Genomic DNA, 14,746 nt, shown 5'->3' with positions numbered 1-14,746 from the left:
GTGCTGATGGAAATGTCACGCTTGCCTGTCTTCAAAACTTGAGAGCCCTGCTAATTGTCTCATTTAATTGACTATAGCTAGCGAACGTTAGCCTAACGTACAACATGTGTAGGACAACCAGACACCTGCCCCCCCCCTCTCCTGCCAAAGATATAACTTACTACAATCCTGAGGACAACACTGCTAGATATCTTAACAGGTTTATGATGACTAAACATTAACGTTGCGGCTCATGGGATTAATCTTAATTTACCTCAATGTGTTTCCTGAGGTTGGTGAGTTGTTGAAGGCCAATATCTCCGTAGCTTTCGGTCGGCATAAGAGGCACTTCATCCGGTAGGAAGAAACTTTCACTCCGACCAAAGAAAAGAGTTCGCCCAAATATGGCCACGGACGTTGATCTTGGTCACCGTGGTTGTTCGAGTAGCTTCCATTGCTGCTCCACATGAAATGAGTCGTATCTGTAGCCGCTCGCTAGCATCCTGGGCATCACTGGGAAGAGAAAACACGCGCCAAGGGTCCAAGGACCACTGATCCCCAAGCTGGTGTTCGTGCTGCGTTCAGGTGCGCTGCGGTGTGTTCCACAACAGTCCCCGATGTGCTGCGTTCAGGTGCGCTGCGGTGTGTTCCACAACAGTCCCCGATGTTTCTCATGATTCTTTTTTTCCGTAGTAACGAGTAACGATACTGTTTCAGGGGAAATGTATCGGAGTAAAAGTACAAGTTTTCATTGCAAAATGTAGTGAAGTAAAAGTAAAAGTAAACAGAAATATAAGTAGTAAAATAAAGTACAGATACCCAAAAAAACTACTTAAGTAAAGTAACGAAGTACTTCTACTTCGTTACTATACACCACTGCTTACTCCTCAACATCATTTGACATCTTTCATTACACCGCAAAATAACCATGACCTGAGGCTGTGAATATTTAGACGTCCTGCAGTGCACTCTGCGGCCTGTAGGGGGCGGAACGCCGTCTTCCTCGACTGAACGTTGCCGCCTACGTACGGCGACGGCGAGGGTGTGGACGTCCCACAGCGTTCAATCTCCTGGAGACAACATAACGTCGCTAATAACTTCTAACCGAATTACACAGCAACAGGCGAGCACACCCGGTAAGTTTAGCGCCTTTGAGGCACATTTAAGATGGACTTTGGACTGTTTGAACCACCGATGTACGCTGTTTACGTGTGCATCTCAGTGGGGCCAGAGAGAAAGGGACTCGGCTTCAAGATAGTTGGTTAGCTTGTTAGCCAGCTCTCATTGCGTCAACCGCAGGATGCTAGCTAATGCGGGAAGCTAATGTAGTCACGTTTAGTTGGATCGAGTGTAATGACACGGTGGGACTGTCATGATCTGGAGGAATCACCAGATTAAAGAGCTTAAACGAGCTCTTCGTCCACGTTAACCAGGCAGTAGTTCCGCTAGTCGAGCTCCTGTGAAGGCAGTGGGTCGTTAACGGGGAACTCATCACTGTGACACCAGGTTGTGTCTGTGTTTATGTTAATAACACCAAGGAATCCCACTAAATATCAACGTAATCTTCAGTGGATTAAAGGCATGTTAAATGACCCCACAGTATACCGTAAATCGTGTTGAAGTCCGTTTCAGTGCCTGGCTCTATCAAACATCCTTCATTCATATAACGGTAGTGAAGTCTTTCAATTATTATTTTCATGTGGACAACACATACTTTCATAATAGTCCAGGCTGTGTGAAAAATACATTTATTATTATTATTAGTTTGAATGACATATTTCCTATTATAATTTGAGATTGTTTTGTCTGACCACTGCCGCCAAACTCCCAAAAATAATTTAAGCCAAGCCTGACATAAGAGGGGGTGAGAAAAGCAGTAAATCCTATAAATTGAGAAGCTAAAACCAGGTAATGTTTGCCCTCTTTAAAAATTAATGTTTTAACATATTAATAAAATATGAATTTACATTTAAATATTATTCCAGAACATAATGGTCCATAATGTATCATGACTTTGGACACATCTGTCTACACTTGTGTACAGTCACAACTAGTCACAACCAAGTATTGTGAGTCACCAAGTATTATGGGCGGATATGATTACTCAAGATTGGGTTTCTTGGCTTACCTCTTTTTTGGTTTGCACTACAGGGTCATAACAAAGGCGGTTTATCGTCTGGGATAGAGATCAAACCGATTGAAACATGTGTTAATGGGACAACCTCCCATTTTGTGTCCCCCTTTTTCAGGGTTGCTGGAGTGCTGCGCAGCTTCTCCGTAGCTCCTTATTCCAGATGACGGACTGATGCTGGCCAGGACCCTGCTGAACCCCTTGGGTCGCCTCTCTCATCTGTCCCAATTCAGCTCGGCATCTAATCTGACGGGTGTACCTTAAGAGAAGGATAATTCACGAGCCAAAATGGATGATATCTTCACGCAGTGCCGGGAAGGCAATGCAGTGGCAGTTCGCTTATGGTTGGACAACACAGAGAACGACCTCAATCAAGGGTGAGTCAAAGTTTTCATTTGGGTGAAAAAATGTATATAAATGTATATAGATTATATATATATTTATATATTTTATTTATATAGTGGCCCTAACTCTATGCAGGCTGAGAGCCCGCCTCTCCAGTCTTCACAGAGATCGTGGCCTGTGATTGAACCCATTTCCTTGTGGTCACATGTTTATGTCCAGAATGCCAGCAGAGTAATTCAAAAGAGTAATGTTGGACAGGAAACCTGCTGTGATTGTAGAGTTAGTCACACTTTCAGTTGCTGCAATTGCATTTAGAAATCCTTGGAAATCACTGCTAATTATTCTGTAGGCTTCTTTAGGATTGAACATGTTTATTATACAAACTATCAGTTTGATAGTCACATATCGGTCAGACCTGAGCGGCTACTGTATCCTCGACTGACTGTAAAGAAGAACTTGGCAGAGCTTGTCAGTAAAGTAGTGTTTGCCACCCGGGAAGTTCCCTTTTTAACTCCTCTGTCCGAGACTACCGGTATTTGTTTTCAGATCAAACAAAGAGAGACTGAGTCAATCTATTTAATTATTATGACTGTATACATTGGAGATTCTTTCTTTTTTTGCTTTTTACTTTTGTATTGTATGAAGGTTAGGCACATTAACAACTAGTTGAGTTGTTCTTTATCCTGAAATTCATATAAATTAATTTGCAAAAGACATAGTTGCGTATCAGAGGCTTCAAGCAGTTTCATTTTCTTAAAATACTGATGCAAAGTTATATAAAAAGTATTTTGTATAAAATAGTAATAATATAATTAATAAGACAGTATGTGAAAAGATGGAATAGTTGGGTTGCCTCCTGAGTCACATAGATGCATTTATGTACATTTTAATTTAGGCTGTAAATAGTTTTTGGTCAGTGTTTTCTTGTTTGAGGCATTATTGCCGTTCAGATAAAAGAGGGATTCATACCTTTTTTTATTACAATATTTAAATGCAAGAATAGTTTTAAAAGTATAATAATATGCAATAAATCTATTAAGAAAGCAAGTAAGTCAGGACAGTTAAGATGCCAAATAGTCTTTTTATGTTGCAGCTGTGTGTTGTTTTCTTCTATTAGCTTCACTAGATAGATAGATAGATAGATGTATACTTTATTGATCCCGCAAGCGGGAAATTACAGGCAGATAATGGAAGATTACAGCATAACAGATGACTACAGATTCGTTCTGTACTTAATTTATGTCTATTTTGACTCTACGTTTTCCCATTGTTCTAGGGCAGCATGTTTGCATCGAGCCAGTGTGGATACATGAGGCATTCCCAACATGTGACTCGACCATTAGCTGATTGCATGTCAAGTTCCCTTTTCCGGTTGATGTAGCTCTCCCAGTGGGGGAAAAACAGTTATTCTTCCCTTTTCATTTCCCTAAAGAACTTGTCGTGCTTCCCCTCCGACATTTCAGTTATCGCACTACATCTCTGCCTCACAGATCCTCACTGTAATATTCGCCATGTTCCTCGATGGTCGTGTGTTTACACTGATGTAACTCACAGAGAGTCGTAGTGGAATGCTGCATCTCCTTACAAGGAATAACACCCAGGCCTCGAGGGAACCGTCTCCCACCGACCACAACTAAGGAGAGGGGGAGGAGCTTATTGGAGTGGGGCAGGACCGGAAGAGTTATGTGTGACGAGACAGAGGATCTTTGTGTGTACATGTATGGGGGGGGGGGGCTACATCACTATCTCCTCCTGTATTTGGCTCCCAGTGGTATTAGATGGCTCTTATCATTTCCCCCTTTAACATTTCCTCTAAGTTTACCAGAGTTAATTACAAAGTTGAAAGCACAATTTCCTTCACGTATTATCTCTTGTCCGCTCTGAATATGTTCTACACTGTATATTTGCTAGTTAATGCATAATGTTAGAAACAGGTTTTTAGTTATGTTGAAAATTGTGTGAAAGGCTTTTTAATTCAAGTTTTATGTAGAGTTGGAACCAGTACTCAGTTAATCCATTAGGCTGTAACTGATTATTATTTTCTTGGATAATCGGATACTATTGAACATTTTAGAGTTCAGATTTCTAGAGAGTTTGGCATTTTTTACTGTAAAAAAACTGTAAAACGACTCCGCTAAATCAAAATAGCTGCTGGTAAATTTTCTGACGATCGTCCAATCTATTTATTTGTTTTACCTCTAAATTAGTAAATTGGCTGAAAAATAATCTGCAACTATTTAAACAATTGATTAATAGTTCAAGTTGCGTGTTCCAGCATCTTCAATGTACATATTTGCTGATTTTCCTTGTCTTACTTTATATTAAATTGAATACAGTATCTTTGGGTTAAAATGACTGTTAGTGCAACAATAGTTACAATTCTGCAAAACATCAAACAACGTCATCTTGGGCATCTCAACGTTTTGTAGAACCAATTGAGAAAATAGTTTGCACGTTAATCGATGTCCAAAACATTTGTTAACGCAGCACTAGTCATATGAAAACGATGTCTCTGTCTCGTGGTGATGAGGCCCGGTGCTAAACCTCCATTCCCCAGCGCACCATTCGTGTTGTGTTTGGCATCAGATGACTGAGGTCAATGATTTCTTTGGCCTTTTGAGTGTGTAATTGAGACTTTGATAGCTGTCAGTGATTAGTACATCCAACAGAAGTTCTGTACAAGAGTGAATAACAGCTTGAGCAGAGCACTTTCCTCTTCACTCATGATGGTTATAAACAGTAGGACAGCAGTTGTTTACCATGTTAGGATTGAGGCTCCGGGTTTGGGAGGAAGCTAGATTTACAGTGTGAATACTGATTTTATATATAACCTCTTTGGTGGGAGTCTGATGAGCCTGCTGCCGGCTGCAAGCAGACTGTTCTCGAGGCTTGTTGCAGCAGGTAAAAGTGGTCTAAGGAATTAGGGAGAGCAGTTTATTTGAGTGAGGCGGAACAGTTTAGTAAGTCTGCTTTCCAAATTGATTTTAACAATACTCCTTTAACCAATTTAGGCTTTAAATTATCAGCCTAATTATCAACTGAAATGATCAGAACATTATCAGATTGTGTTCACAATCTGAGATGAATGTATTGGCCCCAAATGCATTGTATAGGGATGTCCTGATCAAATAGTTTTTTGGACCCAATCTGCCTTTCATATTGGGTACCTGCCGAAGTTGACCCCTGAAACTGACTTGATGTGATCTGCTAGAGAGCAGACGTATAACTCTGTTGGAGTTGTTGGGAAACGATCAGTCTGCTCTAGTTTGGTGAGTGGAGGGTTTTTCCAATCGGAAAGGTTTTCCTCTCAGCTCAGGTAAAGGAGAGCAGGCTGAGGTGGACTGAACGCAGTCTAGTAAGTTAAAGAGAGGATTCAGACTTTGAGACTTTGACTGGCTTCGCATCAACTCAGGACGTGTCTCACACTGTGCATTCCTAAGGGCTACAGTATGTAGAGTTACCGGAGTTATTGTTGGCAAAAAGCATAACATTTTCCTTTGATTCATGAGGTGAGAAAATAAAGATTATAAAGCGTCAGAAGTTATTCTCTCTTTAGACATTTGTTGTTCTTTTCATTTGTTCAATGTTTCCGTGGATTTGGTCCTGAGGCTTTTTATACGACCTGGTGCGGATGTCGGGGTCGAGACATGCGTGGTGCAGACGAGGGCTCTTCCTCTGGCTTTTCCGTCTGCCAAACTGAGCACTGTTGGCAGGTGGAAGTGCCTGAAATAAATAACCGCAGCCAGAGTGGAGGGGGCGGCCGGGAGAAGAAAACCCTGGCACCCAAGTGCCTTTGGGTTATGGGATGAATCTAGCTTAAAGGAAGAATCTGTCCTCTAAAAAGGGCCCCTGAATAGATAATCCACATGCACACAAGTGGATTGGGGCCCCTTTGTTGATAATATGACCATCAGTTTATTACTAATTGATGATGCACTAATTTGGACATTTCAATGAAATATATAATATTAAAAAGGTCACATCATTTCTTAAGATAAGAATGCACAAGAATAAACCATAAAACAAGAGTGATGGGTTTTTTGGTCCATATTTTCTCACTAAAATATAATGCATGTCAATGTCTACCTCTCTTTTTGATTTTCTCTTCAACCATACATCCGAATGTCAGATTGGGAATGAATGATTTCCCCAATTTTCAAGAGTTCATCATCAATATCGTCTTTGTTTTTGTTGGTCCAACCAACAGACCAAAACTAGTTACAGTAGATAAGGGAGTCAGTTAGACGCGAAAAACAAAGAAAGACATCAAACTGTCCCATTTTCATGCACATTGACTAATCAATGCATCGACTAATGTAGTTATTTGTGAATCTAGATAGTTAAATAAGCAAGTTGGTAATTTTACTTGGTTGAAGAGCGTTTTAGTCACTAAGTTCCCGACCCAACCGCCTTCCGAAAACAGAATCAAGCTTCACACAGAACACTTCAAATCAGTGGATCGGGTCTGTTGGGAGTTTTTATCTCATGAACTTCATCAAATTAGTTTTTAGGATTTGGCCTTTTAGTCCGAGAGGAAATTGCTCTCGGAGCAGAACTTGTGTGACCAGCAGGTCACCCAGATGCACAGATAGACGTGTGTGTTGGGACTGAGGGGCCTCTGTGGGGCCCTTGATGCTGCTTTGAACAGAGCTCTGCCGGATGTGTGAATACAAGCCAGAGAATTGATGGGGGGGGGGGGGCACAGAGAGTTCAGATTCCTGCAGATTCATAATACTCCCTCAGTTCTGGGATCACATTATTATGCCGTCTGCCTACTCGTCATTTCCGAGCAAGTGCATAACTTTATTATCTGGGGGACTGTGCTGTGTCCTGGCCCAGACGATAAAACCCTGATGGAAAAAGGAGTGTATGAAGAGTGGAATATGTCATCGGTGCCGTCCAGCTGTAGCGGAGGGAGAAGATGGATCTGGATGAGAGGACGAGGGAGGTGTGGGACTCAGATGAGGGAGGACATTTAGTACGAGATAAAGAGGGGGAGGTGACCACAGCCAGGCGGAGAGGGGAGAGACATGAAGAATGACAGCTTGAGGAAGTCTCACCGGGCCTTATAAGGACTGCAGCACATGCTCGGCCTACTGCCCCCCTTTTCTCCGAGGAGGGATGACATGAGTCACTCTGTCATGTAATCAAGGCCTCTGTCGCAACATGTGTCGTAACATGTGTCGTAACATGTGTCGTAACATGTGTCGCGGCCGCTGAGACAAAGAGGAATGAGGAATGCACAAGAGGTCTGTCAGCTGTTGTCTGAGTCTTGAGTTGCATCAACTTCCTTCTTTTGAGGAAGATGACAAAAGTACAATACAACACATTCCTGATTATGTGCTCTCAATGCTGACTGTCGTAATACTGAGTAGAATGAAATCAACTTTCTATTATTTAGTCGAGCCATGTAAGTATAAGTTGGGTAGAGACCTAATGAAGCGAGGAAGCCTTGCAGGACTGTTATTTGCCAGTTTATTACATACACATAATGTAAATGTTTTAGTTTTCTCTTTTTGACTTTGCAATGCAAAACAGTTTATTACATTTATATTTTTCATGTTGACCACCCAGTTCTCGCTCTGGAATGCACATTTCAGTCCCTTTTAAAAAGTGTTATTTTCATTGTCCAAGCAAAACACGCGCTCCAAAATGCAGTTCTGGTTTGTTCCACTTGGCCATGTGCCAGTTATACCACGCTGCTGTTTACTGGAAAAACCCACTGAAGTTGCTGGTGTACTTCTTTTTTTTTCTTCCTCTCCCTCAAGTGACACAAAGAATAACTGCAAGACGGGCAGGAGAAGTTGCAAGATGGTTGCTCTGCTGAAGATGTTTGCAAAACCTGTGCTGAATATGAATTCTCCTCTCCCACCGCAGCGATGACCACGGCTTCAGCCCTCTCCACTGGGCGTGCAGGGAGGGCCGCTCCAGCGTGGTGGACATGCTCATCATGAGAGGGGCTCGCATTAACGTTATGAATCGGGGGGACGACACGCCTCTGCACCTGGCCTCCAGTCATGGACATCGCAATATCGAGGGGAAGGTAGGGTCCGTGTGAACACCGGGGCGTAAACACAGTGACACTGGAGACAGGCGCTTCCTGGTTCCGTTGGTCGGACTGTCAAAAATACACATGTATGTCTTCAAATTTGCTTCACAAACACAGACTATTATGAAACCTCAAATGCTCATCTGTACAGCAATTATAGATCGATAGGTCTTTCCCATTCTTGCAGTTCCATCAGCAGCAATTTTAAACTAATGGGCTGCTGAGGGAGGCTGAGCAATACGAGTGGTGAGGGAATGTTTCAGTAGCTGCACATGGGATTATAAATCCTTTATTTATTCTGGGACAGTTTTCCCACTTGCTCAATTTTCAAGCTCCTGTGCAGCATAAATAGAATCACCTGCACGATGCCTTTTAAGATGCGCCACACGGGCACGCTGTATGTCCTGTCTAACGGCTGTGTTCTCCACCAGTTTGCTATGTGAGGTGCATCATGCAGTGCGTGCGGTGTTTGGAGCTCCATGTATCCGTGAGATTTGTAGATTAAGTTTTGTGATGCAGCAGATCTGGTTGTTAAAATAAAACACAAGCAAACTGCATAAATATTGTATTTGTTTAAAGACCTTTATTTCAGAGCTATGAAGCGGTCTTGTACGTGTATCTCTGGCCTCAATGTAAGGCTCCGGGGTGTCTGATTTAAAGTTGCTGCCATGCAGCTCTTGAGTTTAATGTGAGGCATGTCTCAATACCTCTGGTATGTGTCTACGGGCAAGGCAAACTTTCATGATGTTTGTTGGCACCATTAACACTCATCCCTGTATACAGCCCAAACAAGAGCCGACCAGCCGGGTTTTTATTTTATTTTAATATAATCCTTTGTCTTTGCTTCTCTTTCAGCTAATCCAGTGCAAAGCAGACACTAATGCAGCTAATGAACATGGGAACACACCACTGCACTATGCCTGCTTCTGGGGCCAAGACCTTGTGGCTGAGGTGAGTGCTCCCCCTGGTGGTGCTAAGGCTGAGACGTATCTGTTTTTAATGCGTAAATTCCATCACAATGAGCTTTTAAAGTAGCACCGAAATCAACCTGTCCTTTTACTCAGGACCTTGTGACTAATGGGGCTCAGGTGAGCGTCTGTAACAAATATGGAGAAACTCCCATGGACAAAGCCAAACCTCACCTGCGTGAACTCCTCCGAGGTATCCTGACTTCCTGTTCCCACTTGCCTCATTCCAACCGCTTCAATTGCATTTTTGGATGTCTTTTTGTTTTTAATTGTCTCGTTACAAACGATCCCTTCAAACAGAAAAGGCTGAGAAGATGGGACAGAACTTGACTAAAATTCCCTTCAAGGACACGTTCTGGAAAGGCACCACGAGAACTCGACCCCGTGAGTCCCACACACAGATAAACCGGTTTATGAGCCGACCCGTTTCCATGAGTTGGTTTGGTCCTAGTGCTGCAAAAAAAGGGACAGTGTACCTTGCTGACCGGGCAAACAATTTTGAATAACAGGGCAATTGTCTGACTCTGTCTTGTGTTTCTAGGCAATGGCACTTTGAACAAGCATGCAGGCATCGACTTCAAACAGCTCTCTCTCCTGGCTAAAATAAACGAGAACCAATCTGGAGAGGTACTTCTGCTCTCGTTCTTTTATCCTTTCCTTTTATTACTAAATGGTCATCGGAGTTACAGGTCATTCATTTCGTCTTTTCTATGTCTGATTCTTGTCTGTAGCTGTGGCAAGGGCGCTGGCAAGGGAATGAGGTTGTTGTTAAGGTGCTAAAGGTTCGTGACTGGACCACAAGGAAAAGCAGAGACTTCAATGAGGAATATCCCAAACTCAGGTTATTATTTAAGACCGACTTTTCTACAGCCTCTATGTTGTCCGGTCACTCATTTGTCTGTTTATTTATTGTTTCTTTTTGGGGGTATTGCATCTCACACAAGCCGTCTGTTTATGTCAAATCCTTTTTTGTCTGTCTGTCGCCTCTGTGCCTCCCTCTTGGCCACTATCCCAGGATATTCTCCCACCCGAATGTCCTACCCATGTTGGGAGCATGTCAGTCTCCTCCCGCCCCTCACCCCATCATCATCACACACTGGATGCCTTATGGCTCCCTCTACAACGTGCTGCATGAAGGCACCAGTGAGTACGACTACTCCTCCTGTCGCACAGTCTGTACCTGTCACCGTTTCTTTTGTGTTTGGCAGGGATTTGTGATTTATTGCACTTTTGCATTTGTTATTATGTTGCCATCATTTTTTTGTACAGCAGCAATTTCACTGTCACCTGTTATGTGGTGAAGGGTGGCTGAAACCCGTTCATGATTTGTCTCCCATCCTGTGTTTAGACTTTGTGGTGGACCAGACACAGGCGGTGAAGTTTGCGCTGGACATTGCTTGTGGAATGGCCTTCTTACACACACTTGAACCCATGATCCCTCGCCTCTATCTCAACAGCAAGAGTGTGATGGTAATTAGAAGTTGTGGTTTCAAGCATAGCTTTCAGCATCACAAATCTATGAACCGACCTATGAAAGAAAATTGCCGAAAAAACATGGAAGAGCGCAGAAGAAGAAAGTGTTTCCTGTTGCACCTTAAAGTGACATCATAGTCGGTGTTGCTTGTTTCCACAGATTGATGAAGACATGACAGCCAGGATCAGCATGGTAGATGTCAAGTTCTCCTTCCAGTGTCCTGGCAGGATGTACTCCCCTGCATGGGTAGCCCCTGAGGGTAAGCATCAATCCTACAGCTCAGACTTAAAGTGACAGCTGAAGCCACACAAGCCAAGTTGTGAATGATGGATCCAGGAAACTCTAGACACCCTCAGAACTAAATGTAATCTTCAGCTGATTTCCCCTGGAGATGCAGTGAAATCCAAGCAAGTTGGAAACATAAACTGATTAACAAAATAACCCGGGAACAGCTGCAGCAGTGACACAAATGGTAATAGCAATCTACAGAAAAAGGATTTAATTTGACAGAGCAGTGTGTGGTGCATGATGGCATGTGATACAGGAGATGTGTTACCATAGAAACAACCTCCACATAGTCTACATATAGTGTTTAGTGAGCCATGAAATTGAGAGCACAGAGTGTGTTGCTATTGATTAGGCATACATTTACACATTTGTGAAGAATTTCCATAGGACTTATGTTACAGCGTTTAAATGTTACAAAACGACGTTCTAACTTAAGATAACGGATGAATAGAGCAATGATTATTTAATAAGTAAAGTGACACGGATAAACTCAGCCTTTCACATTTAAGTAATACATGTACTAAAAGTTAATCCTGAATATTTTATATATATATGAACATAAATCCATCAGTAGTTATGGAGAAAATAATTACTTATTGTACCGCTGACTGGAACAGATGGATAAAAAGTGCTTCAGGAAAAGGAGCGTGAGATTTAACACTGAGGTCTACGAGGTACCGATACTGCTGGGGCAATATAATAATATTCATCTTTTTATAGTCGATGGTTTTTGGATTAAAAAAATTAGAATTTGATTTTAAGATTAAAAGAATACGACAAAATACAATACGTTCAAATAATTTAATTGATTTATATTGTGAAACAAAGCACGAGGAAATGTATTTTGTAAAAACATGTTACCTGTTCAACTGTGATTTGTACTTTTCAAACTGAATTGACCTTGACTTTGCATACCTGCCATCTGTAATTATTTCTCTCTGCCAGGAGATAATGATATGCGTGGTGTGTGTTTGTGTGCGTCTGTGCATCTTTGTGTCAGTCCACAGCTAACCTCACATACTGGTAAATTGAATCATATTTTGGGTGCTCGTTCATGGCTGCAGGCTCAAGCAGACATAACCAATACCTGTTTGTTACTGCGTACTCCTCACTCACTACACCCAACCTGCCCCCAGTAGTGAGAAACAGTGAGGGAAGACAGCTTGTACACACACACACACACACACACACACACACACACACACACACACACACACACACACACAGTGTAAGTGAATCATGGCTGCTGTGTGTAGAGATGGTTGTTCTGTGCTTTTTTTTTTAGGCATCCAACTGACGTTTCTACACATAATCATTATATAACCTTAATGCCCACATTTAATTAACACTTCATGCAAAACATAAAGGCATTTCTCCATAACTCTTTAAAATCACCCACACCCATACAGAATAGATGATTACTTGTTTAGTTGTTAACGCTAGAGATGCAGCGTGTGTGTGTGTGTGCGCTTCTGGTCATCAATAAATGGATGGATATTTGACCACTCAAATTAAATAACTTGCATAATTGAATGCTTTCTACATTTAGATAATGTTTGCATTGAAACATATGTACAAAAACCTTAAGTTCCAACTGTTCATCCAGTGCATGTATTTTGTATATATATCGCATTCATTTAAATATTCTGCATTTTTAGTCGTCACAAACTCGGCCGTGCTTGAACGTTTTGGTGGAGGCAGCATTGTGGAGGCCTGTATTTACTCTGCATAACCTTCACTTGTTGCTCTTTGTGATTTCAAGCCCTGCAGAAGAAGCCAGAGGAGATCAACCGTCGGTCCGCAGACATGTGGAGCTTTGCTATCCTGCTGTGGGAGTTGGTGACCAGAGAAGTGCCGTACGCTGACCTCTCAAACATGGAAATTGGCATGAAGGTCAGCAGAGTTATCTTTCTTTTAAACAGCAGTAACAAATGCGTGCAGGCAAAATAAACCACATCTCGTAGCTTTAATGCATTCAAGAATATCTAATGTACAGTACCAAACCTCCATCTGTTTGGTTCCCGCAGGTTGCCTTGGAGGGTTTAAGGCCCACCATCCCCCCCGGCATTTCGCCTCACATCTGCAAGCTCATGAAGATATGCATGAACGAGGACCCAGCAAAGAGGCCCAAATTTGACATGATTGTGCCAATTCTGGAAAAAATGCAGGACAAGTGAAAGACCTCCTCTTAGGGGAACTCTGACCCCAAATATCCCTTTGATATGGTGCTGTGGTGCTTACCAGTATTGCCTTAAACTCGTACTCTATCGCTGCATTCAATGCAACTGTAGCTTCTGAGATGAATTCAGCAGCAGTCACATCTTTTACAATGTTGTTTTTCTTTTTTCAAAGTGTTTTACGTTTGTATTAGTGTCCTCATCTTTGTCACGGATTCGCTGATGCTGCGCATCTTATAAACTCTAATCATGTGGACTGAGAACAATCATCTTCATTGTGCTAGACTGAATAACCTGTGGAGGTCAGCATGACAGTGGACTTAAGGCCTTATATTTCTTAACTGGAGTTGGCTGGCTCTTGAAAGGTCACCCTGCGAGGAAACTGCTCCTCTATAATGTTGTCTCTTTTTCAAATATAGAACATATTTCCTTGAAGCTTTCCTTGTGGGGAAAAAAATCTGTGTGTAACTGGGCTAGCATGACACACGTCTGAAACCAAGCATTTAAACAACATTCAAGATTAAGAAAATGAGTGATACCTGTGAGAGTCCTAAACAGTGTTGTAGCTTCCAGCTTAAACTTGACAGCTGACAACCATATAAAATTTGCCATAGAAACTTTATGTCCGGTGCATCAACAAATGTTGGTGTTGCGCATTGCAATGTTGGGATTATTTTTCAAAATGCATTGCAAGATTGCTGATTGTCTTATTACTTCAAACAATGACTAGTCTAGTTTATTTTCATTATGTACCCTTCAAAAGTCTAACAGTGTTATTATGATCAAATTCTGTACTTCTCTACAAAGAGTACATAGTCTCCTTTTCAAGATGTCTAAAGGTGTTTGTGTTAAAATCACATGTTTTCATGTTAAATACTGGCAATGTATGTAATCCAAGATTCAATACTTTGTTTCCTTGTAACACTGCAACTGTAATTTATTCATGCATATAATAGGTACAGTTCTAATTGGTTGTTTTGTTGAGCCTTTCCTTCCTACGCTACGTCAGAAGCAGCTGCGAACAGAAGGGCACTGAGACATTAAGGGGGGGTGTTCACATCCTGCAAACTGTCATGGATTTCTCTCTTGTTTTGGTCCTCTAGATTACTTTAGACTTTATATCAATCTCATGGGTTGTGTCTTCTTCGTCTCTCTGCCTCCACCAGCTTGCTTGTTTGTGCTGAATCACAGCTTGAAGCCAAAATCAAGAATGACTTATACAAATGTATGTATTTATATATAAGTATATTAAAAATGAATCATATGGGCAACTTGAATTTGTGAGTTTATAATGGGAGGTACATGCTTTGGGGTTATTTGGTAGGAAAACAACAA

At 41.8% G+C, this 14,746-nt stretch overlaps 1 protein-coding gene across 1 annotated transcript; it reads left to right on the top strand.

Annotated features, from left to right (window-relative positions):
- The first annotated feature begins 1,017 nt into the window (after positions 1-1,017).
- On the top strand, positions 1,018-14,682 carry LOC130210495 (integrin-linked protein kinase). Its single transcript, XM_056440856.1, has 13 exons — positions 1,018-1,115; positions 2,229-2,487; positions 8,333-8,498; positions 9,360-9,455; positions 9,569-9,665; positions 9,773-9,856; positions 10,014-10,099; positions 10,204-10,313; positions 10,488-10,615; positions 10,821-10,942; positions 11,106-11,205; positions 12,997-13,127; positions 13,262-14,682. Exons 2-13 carry the CDS (start codon positions 2,399-2,401, stop codon positions 13,409-13,411), a joined length of 1,359 nt encoding a protein of 452 aa, XP_056296831.1. The 5' UTR covers positions 1,018-1,115; positions 2,229-2,398; the 3' UTR covers positions 13,412-14,682.
- The last annotated feature ends 64 nt before the right edge of the window (positions 14,683-14,746 follow it).

Source organism: Pseudoliparis swirei, chromosome 20, assembly GCF_029220125.1.
Source record: "Pseudoliparis swirei isolate HS2019 ecotype Mariana Trench chromosome 20, NWPU_hadal_v1, whole genome shotgun sequence".
NCBI lineage: Eukaryota > Metazoa > Chordata > Actinopteri > Perciformes > Liparidae > Pseudoliparis > Pseudoliparis swirei.
This window is presented reverse-complemented; position numbering and strand designations above follow the sequence as displayed.